Source organism: Pleuronectes platessa, chromosome 1, assembly GCF_947347685.1.
Source record: "Pleuronectes platessa chromosome 1, fPlePla1.1, whole genome shotgun sequence".
NCBI classification, from domain to species: Eukaryota; Metazoa; Chordata; class Actinopteri; order Pleuronectiformes; family Pleuronectidae; genus Pleuronectes; species Pleuronectes platessa.
This window is the reverse complement of record NC_070626.1, coordinates 26664499-26674067: the sequence shown is the minus strand read 5'-3', so window position 1 is coordinate 26674067 and position 9569 is coordinate 26664499. Positions and strand designations below refer to the sequence as shown.

The 9569-nt window shown below is 40.9% G+C and overlaps 1 protein-coding gene across 2 annotated transcripts; it reads right to left on the bottom strand.

Annotated features, from left to right (window-relative positions):
• LOC128440316 (mortality factor 4-like protein 1) lies at window positions 1-8434 on the bottom strand. Of its 2 annotated transcripts, XM_053423010.1 has the most exons (12): window positions 8245-8434; window positions 7879-7925; window positions 7041-7108; window positions 6819-6905; window positions 6611-6691; window positions 6406-6431; window positions 5717-5805; window positions 4936-5037; window positions 4466-4554; window positions 3677-3849; window positions 2720-2804; window positions 1-596 (listed from the first exon to the last, which is right to left on the bottom strand). In XM_053423010.1, the coding sequence occupies exons 1-12, from the start codon at window positions 8282-8284 to the stop codon at window positions 512-514; spliced, it is 972 nt and encodes a 323-aa protein (XP_053278985.1). In that variant the 5' UTR covers window positions 8285-8434; the 3' UTR covers window positions 1-511. The 2 variants fall into 2 exon arrangements, with proteins under 2 accessions (XP_053278985.1, XP_053278976.1); XM_053423001.1 differs by lacking the exon at window positions 8245-8434 and having other exon boundaries at window positions 7879-8205.
• Between the last annotated feature and the right edge of the window lie 1135 nt (window positions 8435-9569).

Here is a 9569-nt window from a genome sequence, read left to right as displayed (position 1 = left end):
TTGTGTAGAAACTTTTTTTTTTTTTTTTTTTTACAAATCGATACAAATACACAAGATAGAGATACAAAAACAGAAACTGTTGAATGTTGACCTTGTGGTCCAGCATTTGATTGCACCGGTGTGGCAGAAGAAACACTAATAAATACATGCATGCAACAATAACAAATATCTGATGGAATGCACCAATTACACCAAAGAGCTGCTTGTGGAACAGTAACTTCACAACAGGGAGAACATTGTTTCTTGAGTCTTTTCAAAGAAGTGAGAGAAAAAAAAGCACAAAGGGAGAAAAGAGAGAGAGAAAGAGAGGAAGGTTCAGCAAGGTTCAGTGAAACTTCAAATATTTGACTTTATTTGATTAGCTCCTGAGACCGAGGAGGAGGAAGCGCATCATTTCAAGTGAAAAATCTCATCCTGTAAGTCTGCACTCAAAAGATAATGGTTATTTTACATGTGTTCTGGGCGACTGGGAGGATGCGTCTCAATGAGGAGCGCTGTGTGCTGGGAGCTCTCAAACTGCCTTGCGGTGGTACTCTGGGGGTGCGACCTCGTAGTCACTGGCAATGAACAGGGTGGATGAATTCTTCACCAGGTACCTGGAGGACATGTAGAATTTGTTGTCATTGTGGGGAGGTGGTTATGATTATTGCTGGAGACAGCGACAAATTTGTTCCTGTCATCATTTCCGAGTTGTTACCAGCCACAACAGCTGTTTGTGTTTGGGTTCCTGCCTTTCCAGACAAATATCCACATATAAACCGGTTATTTGGGGCAGCTTGTCTGACTGGAGACGTTTTGCATCAGTAATTAAGGGTTAAAAAGTGAAATCTATCTCGAGCTCCTTTCAGACATGCACTAAACTCCACAGGGGCTTGTATGTGAGAATGCAAATGTCAGAGTTCGTCCGGGCCGCAGTGAATGAGCTGATGTGAGAACACAGCAGGAGATCCTCCGCAAGATTCACCGTTTGCGAGTCAGTGTGTTGATGATGTTATTTGGAACAAAAGTCAAGAGATCTTTTGGTGAGAAGGTGACGCCGGTGTTCATATGGTGTAAACTAAAACTTGATCTCCACTGTGGGATTTGTACATTACATCCTGCTTCCTGCCTGCAGAGATGTCTGTGTTGTTGTGAACGTGTCTGAGCCGAGAATCTCCTGCTGAGTTGATCGTGTGTGGAAACGATTTTGATGACTCCCTCCGCTTCATCCATGTTTGCGTTACATTGTTTACATTCTATCTGGTTAGTCTCAGTTTCACATATAATTTGTTGAGCTGATTTCATATGACATGTGTACGTCCTGTCATCATCACCTGTGGGCTGCATCTATCTATACTTGATGTTGAATGGTTTACAGGTGGCCTTGCTGTTGAGGAATCTTTGACCATCCTCACACATTACTGTATATGCCACTTTATATTTTTATCATGTATATTACACTATATCTGTACAGGAGAATGGTGAGTGTCTAATTCCACAGATACTCCCTTCTCTCTCTTTTTGCAGTGCCTAAGGTCAGGTTATAGATAAAGGACCAACCAACAGTGCATTGTAGCGTCTACTCTCATGGACTTTCATATCTAACTCAGATGCCCCAGACCGAGAGGCACCAGTTCCAACTCCAACTCAAGGTCACAATATGATTTAGGAATGCAAACTTTAGGCTTAACTATCCAATAGAGTGCGAACAGCTACATGTAACATAGAGAGTGACAGCAATTCTAGCCTTTCATGGACGCGTTGTTGGAATGGGTGACGCAAGTAGAGGGAGATATACTGGGATGCTGTGGGAAACATCTTGGGGATGACAATGGCTCATGTTACTCTGTTGCCGTTTGAATATTGTTTCATCTTCTGGTCTCCCTGATGAATCAAGTCTACATTAAAATCTTCTGCACATCAGCTGCTGCCTGAGTTCTCCTTTCACCCACTTCTAGAAAACTTCCATAACACTTGCGTCTGACGTGTCCAAAATGAAATAATGAGACTGAATTAACAGAGATCTCTGCAAATGTTCCTCCTTGTTTCTACATCTACTCTGTGGTGTCGCTGGGTCCTTAACAGCACAAATGAGAATAGTGAGTAAATCTATGCTGGCAGATGTAGCAGTGTAATAAGTGAAGAAAGGAAAACAATTCAGTCTGGTGCCAGAGCTAAAAAGACTTCACTTCCACATTAAAAACAAAAAGAAATGTCAAGGTCATTTTGGCTCCCTTGAAAAATAATACTGTGCTTTTTAGTTGCCAATTTGAATGTATGTAAATTGTAGTAATATATCAGGGTTCAAAACTAAATTTGAACCATTCCTAAATGTCACGTTAGGCCCAATTTCAACCACTTAAGAATATCGCAAACTTTTGTCATTCAAAGAATTTTCTGCTTTACAGGACACAATCTTGAAGCTCAGTTTTTGTTTTGATTCAGATTTTACTTCATTCATGGAAAGTAATCCATCATCACACAAATCAGTTGAAGCTATTTTGAAATTGCATTTGAATGAAGTGCCCAAAAGTTATATCAAACTATAATAAAAAGCTGTTTCACAGTCGCTCAGAGCAAAATATGTTTTCCAGAGCAGAAAATTGATTTCATGACTTGTGTTTTGAGCATTTGCGACAAGCCTGGCTGCACTAATCTGAATGTCAATGTAGCATGGCATTCGAGATCTGGCCAAGCATGTCATGGAGTCTGTGGTGGTGTGGTGGGATTTAGAACTCACTTGAGGAAATCTTGGAGGTAACTGAGCAGCAAAGCCAGGCTCTTCTCGTCCAGTGGAGTGTAGGCCAGCATGGCTCCGATACGAACTGTTGGAGGAAAGAGTGTGTGTGTGAGGAACAACGCAGGAGGAGACTCAGACATTTTGTTAATTCGTGAGATAAATATTGAAGGTGAATAATTCATCCAAACTTCTATTGAGGTTTTCTAAAAGGACATACCTATTTAAAACTGAGGCATGCCGATAATACTGTCATATCACTATAAATCTGCTGTTTTTGATACATAAAAAATGTATTTGCAGTACCACTGTTCTTTCTTTTCACTGCATTCGCGATATGCACCACATTGGCAGTTTATTAGGAAAAACAGGCTGAAAATCATGAAATCTATTTTTATGAAGGTTGTAAGTGTTGTTAATTGGAATTGTTTAGAAAGGTGCTTTTCCTGAATAATAGAAACGCAATGCCTGTTATATACCTGCCTGTTCTGAATGGGCTGTTTACTTGGCCTGTGGTAATGCTGATTGCAGTTTTCTATCTAAAACTGTTAAAGGGACCTGCAGTAATTGAGCTGGAGTAAAGACCGAATGCATGAATCAGTCCATAGAGCCATGGGGCTGCACAAAGAGCTCTTCACCTGTTCACTCCGAACCGGACAATCAGTTTTCGTGTCCATTATCGTTAACACACTGCTGCTTCAGTGATTGTTTATGAATTGCCACATCTCTCTTCAGTTTTTGTAGAGAGCATTCACATTTCTCTCACAAAGCGTATACAAGAACCACACAACTGTATTCACTCCCACAACTACTGTACCTGTGTGAGAAGAATTCTCTAGGAGTCCAATTAAATATTTTTTCGTACTATAATGAAACAATATATTGAGTCACTCCTGGCCTTTTGGCCATATGGCATTGTGTGTGTGTTTGTTTGTGTTTTAACTGTTCAGGGATCCTTACCAAATAGCCGTAGCAAGTGTGGAGCTCCGTAAACCTGCGACATTGGCATGTCTTGGTGTTCAGCTAGGATCTCAGCATACTGCGGCCTCTCGAACTTGTAAAGCAGCTGCGTGCCCAGCATCACGTTGAAGTACTCACGAATTCCTGCCACCACTTCGTTTACTGCATACTCCCTAAGTAAAAGGAGAAGAGAGGAGTGACGTGTTTCTCTGGGGGCCGGCTCCACTGAGACGAGAGAGATCACAGCTTCTACAGAACCATCAATCATATAGTTTTGAAAATTTGCTTGAGATAAGAAATCGGTCAAAGCTGACTTCACAGTTGGATTTATTTACTTCAAAGTTGTGTAATCGTTGAGATGTGACGCTGCTTTGACAGTTCAGAGTCTGATATGTTCACATGACTGCACCAGTCTTTCAAACTCTTTCAAATCAGTCCTTTTTATTACCGTCCAACATCAACACAACTTAGATTGAGATGTGTATACATTTATTCATTTATTGCGAGTATCCAGTCATAGCAAGTAGATTTCCATGACCTTTACACACCTACAAAGATGTGGTATACCTGCAGGAAATGGCCAGCAGCATATTTGATTTGCCAAATCTTGACATTCTGGCGTCGTGCTGGGAAAATTGCTCATGATTGTGTTGTGTCATTGTGGAGGAGAATGCTTGACCATATTGTGACACTTGACGTGATGATGTGGACACATGTAGCGGTGCTTAGCAGGTTTTTCTCCCCTTTTGCACATCATCTGAAAGGAGTTGGAGTGTTTTGTATTCTTACTTGTTGTCGGAGTTTCCTTTTGATTTCTTATAGTTTGCATAGTCCTCCAGGACAGTCTCTATATTCTTCTTAGCAGGCAAATGAAATAACTGTAAGCAACAGAAAAAAATTTGATTTATCCAGATCTTTCATTTTATCACATTGAGAATTTATCCCTGTGAGGGTGAGATCTGTTAATGTTGTATGATTGATTCTACAACAATATGAGATAAGGAATAAATCTTTATTCTAAGACAAATTTCGCCCAGTTGAGGATCGATATTGGTGTCCATGGAGTGATTCACTTCCTGGTCCATTCTATAATCATTAATAACCATGGTAAAGAGTTGTTAATTCTGTATTTCAAAAGCAGGACAACCATATGGATTTGTAAACGTACAGTTTGACGTCATCATGTCATCTTAGCTGAAGTAACTATAGAAAAACCATGGGACCGTGAAGTGTTTTCGTGAATGTATGTTTCTTTCCACCTGTTTCTGCCGAGTGATGAGGTCCCAGTCGTCCACCAACCAGGGCTTTAGCTCCTCAGGGATCTTTACTTTGACCTCCACACGGTTGGTGAACATCTCCTCCTGCACACAAACAATCACATTTTTTCTTTGTTGCTTATCACAATGGTCGCTTGAGAACTGCAGTGTCTGTCCTTCACCCCCACACGGATAAAAATAAGAGCAGCAGTACTGACCTGTATGATAAGAATGAAATCCACGAGGACGACAGTGCAGAGAATAAAGAACCGTGCATGTGGTGCACTTTACTATACAAAGTTGGAAATATGATTTCTAAGCAGTATACAAATACATATTATTTTACAATAATGACAATTTCTCCATTATATTTCTTTTTAAATTACTTATTGAAGGAAACAAATATCTGAGGGTGAAAAAGATGTTTACACAAAATCATGTAATCTCTGCAGCAGAATTTAAAATGTTCCATCCTGCCTCTGTCTGTCCGCACCACCAATCACCTGAATCCTGCACACAATTTGTTGCTGTTGTGCCTGAGCAGAGAAGCCCTCTGCTGTGTTGTACATGTGTGAAAGGTGACTCAGTTCTCTGCAGATCCATTGTAGGGCGTGTGAAAACCACTTCAGGAGACCAAGATAGTTACCAACATTTGGTGCTGTTTCTTTTTTGCTTTTTACAGATATACCGAAGCCACTCTTTTCTCCTCAGACAGACTATAAGCACAAGTGATCAAATTGTTCCATGTAGTTCCATAGGGTTAACATTAACGGATGATACATACACTCTCCACAGTGGGATCGACCCGAGCCCTCTTCTTCCGTGGTCCCTGCAGCGTTTCTCCGCTGCTGGTACCTTCACCCGGCCCTGGGGCTAAAAAAGAAAAATACCTCATTATTATAAATCCCATAGAAATTGATGTTAAGGGATTTAAAGAAAAACACTGAGATCAAAAGCTTCTCCAATTACTGAGCAAATTAATACCAAATTCCCCAAATGAGACATTGCTTTTGGGCTTAATGGATGAGCAGGAAAACAACAACGTGCTATATGGTCTGCATTTATATTATAAATTATAAATGAAGCAGCACGATCTACTGCTGGGAACTCTCAATATGCTTTATTTTCACAGATTCAGTGTGACATGAATCACATACAGATAAAAGGCGGTTCATCTGGAAAAAGTCAGGATGTAATAACATTATTTCTGACACGCTGAATTCAGACTCATCGTACCTCACTATAAATACATGAATGCCCAAAATAGCAAATGAAAACATCATCTAATATCATCAAATTATGAAACGTCTTTGCTTATTTTTGAGCTTCGTAGAATGGCCGATGAACATTTTTTTGTAATATTTAAAGTGAACTGTCTCATGTTAATGACCATGCAAACTGTCATTTGCATTATATAAACCAAATGTGGCTTATATCCAATATGAAGATGTCTTGTAAAAACATTTTACTTACTCTTCTGTTTTGCCTTTTTCACTTTCCTATGAGCCAAAAAGAAAAAACAACATGGTGAGTGATGACAGTGACTATACTCAGACCAAACTGTACACATGAACATTACTCCACTCAATAGTTTACATACCATTGGGCCAACACTATTTCATCTTAAATAATGTGTTTGAAATATGCTTGTTTGATGTGAAACAGGGTGGACACTTACAGATCAACATTTTTCTGCTGCACAGCAGCAATCTTCTTACTTGGTGCTAAACCCCTCATCTTTCCCTCAACATAGTGGTCCCTGTAGAGGAGATAATTAGGATCATAACACAAATACACAGGCTTTACTGTTTCAGCCCATAAATCAACAAAAAACACATTCACCAACATCAACTGATAAAACTCTGTGTATATAAATGGAAACTTACTTATTAGCCTTTTGAAGCTCTTTTTGTCTCGCAAGGTTGCTGTCCACATATTTGAGAACTCTGCTTTCAGGAACCCATTCATCCCAGCTGCAAAAGAGAGAATAAAAGAGAGTCCAGTACTGACATCTATCACTCTCACACACACACACAAACACACATACGTCCTGACACACAGGAGAGAACGGACAGAAAATCTAATTGTATTTAAACCAAGCTGCTCACTTTTTGTTCCATCCGCTGTAATGAATGAAGTATTTAATCTGCTTTTCCTTTATGCTGATCTTTACACACTGTAAAACAAGAAAACACACACACACAGGCATGTGTCAATCATTTGTTTTGCAGTTAATTATTACCTCATAACACACACAGTAACTTTTAGATCTATCTTGTGAGGACACTCGTTGGCTTAATTCCTTAAAGAGTCCAATGCTTAGTCCTAATCCCAGCTGTAGCCCAAACCTAACCTGAATTTGAACCCTAAAAGCAAGTTTTTAAGTTTCAAGTTTAAAACAGCCCATTGCAAGTGGGTCACAAAGGAAGAACTGTCAAAAATAGCATCACTCCATAAGTTCATTGGGTCCTCACAAAGATGTAACTGTACAAGTACACACACACAGGGGGAGAGAGAGCCTTGTACTGCTATCTCAGTGAGGACACATGTTGACATCATGTATTCCTAAATCATGACAACTACATGCCTATAACCCTAACACTAAAATAAAGCCTTCACCCTGGAACAACCCATTGAAAGAGTGAGGACCGGCCTAAATATCTGACATGTGTCTCCTCGCTCTATAGGGTTTGTACTCGATAAGGTTTTCAGACAGATATAAGAACAAGTACACCCACTCAGAGGCTGGTAATTGACACAAATAACTCTGACTTAAACCATAGAAGCAGGTTTATACCTTAAATAACCCTTAAAAAAATTGAGGACTGGTCAAAATGTCCCCAACATTTCCTCCCTTCGTGTTTTGGTTCTACTTCCAATAGTCCTCTCCAAGATGCAAGTACAAGTAAAGTACACACACGTAGACACACACACACTGCAACACACCTTTGCCTCGTAGAGCAATGGCCCATGAAAGCACAGGACTCTTTCACCTGCGAGGAGGGAAACACAACAGTGAGAAACACATAGCATAAACAACATGCTAGCTAGCTACCCAGCTAGCTGTTAGCTTGACGTCAACGTCCGGTTTCCCTCCCTCTAGCTTCGTTCCCCTGCGACGAGCTTCGACACGCGACACGGTTAAGTGTAGTAAAACCGATCATCCGCGGTTGTGTGTAGTTTTAAAGTCGTTGTGTTGCGCTGGGGAGACATCACAGCTCACAGCAGCTCCAGCAAGGAACAACAACAACAAACCCGCCCCCCTCCCACAGATCCCTCCGCGCGCGCGCGCTCTCTCCTCTCCGTACGCACCTTCTTGAAATTTGGGTTTCGGCTCCTGTTTTGGCGCCATTCACAGACTCAGCGGGCCGCTCGTCTGACGGGTCAAATCGGTGCATCTCCAGAGTCCATGTCTTCCAGCCGCGATCACCCCCGACATCGGAGCCCAGAGCGAAGGAGAAGCCGAGACTGGCCTGCCCACCGCCGGGTCACCTGACCACCCAGCCCCGGGAGCGGCGCTGCGTTCCAGAGCCCCCCGAGAAACCCGGAAAAACAAACACTTCTTTTGTTCCCGCTGCGTTTTGAACTTCACACATACTCGGACGTTGTGTGATTGTTGTTTCGCTTTCATATCCCCTGGCCTGCTGTATTTTAGACCGGTTTGTGTTTGATCAGATTGGTGCTGTTGTTTATTGACAATAACTCAAATGTTTTCACTTGTTTGTTTTGATAATCTGTCTTAATGGTGGCATCATTTCTGAAGTGTTAAATTCTTATTCCATAAAGGTTTGTTTCACGATTAAGTTAAAATTGTTTACGCGTATAGCGAAGGATTCAGGATGAGAGCTGCGTGTTGTAATATTTCAGTTAAAGTCTCAAAATGATGGAACACATCATTTAGAACAACAATCAGAGCGTACAGGCATTGATGCTTAACTACAACGAAATAATGATAATACTGGATCACACAGGCACACACAGACACCCACACAAACAAAGACACACACAAGAACGTTACTGTCTTCATTACTTCAGAGGACATTATCTTAACTTACAATGACCTCTTGGAGAATGACTCTAATCTTAATCATAGTTACTGTGCCTTCACCTTAAATTCCAAGGATTTGCATTATGGGGACATTTTTTTTGTCCCCATAAGAAGGACAAGTCCACATTATGTCACATTTCAAACTAGGTCCCCACAACATAAGGGATACCTGCACACACACACACACACACACACACACATTTTAGTTTCATGTATAAAAACACTTACGTCCGTATACACATGGATGAACCCGTTTCTGTTCTGGGTGTGAAGCAGAGGAGATGATATAAGTATTGTCAGTGAGTCATATTGCAGGTCGTTACTCTGATGTCAACAGGATCCATTTATGTCTCTTTACATGTCGTCCCTGCGCGTGTCGGTAATTGACCCGTTTAAAACTCTACAGAGTTCATTCAATTTAATTCAGTTTCATTTATACGGCTGCAATTCACATCATACTCAAGGACCTTCACGAAATGCAATTGAGACCTACATCAATAATGTTTCGAAGAGAAAATGATTCCTTCATCTCCTATTAACCAGACGCTGGCTGGGAGAGAGGGGACGATTTCACCAGTTTCCTAGGGAA

Coding starts and splice junctions, on each gene's coding strand:
- LOC128440316 (XM_053423001.1), bottom strand. CDS start 7,974: ATGTTGTTTATGCTATGTGTTTCTCACTGTTGTGTTTCCCTCCTCGCA. Junction 7,109..7,878: donor CATTGCTCTACGAGGCAAAG/GTGTGTTGCAGT, acceptor CTTGTTTTACAG/TGTGTAAAGATCAGCATAAA. Junction 4,555..4,935: donor TCATCACTCGGCAGAAACAG/GTGGAAAGAAAC, acceptor TGTTGCTTACAG/TTATTTCATTTGCCTGCTAA.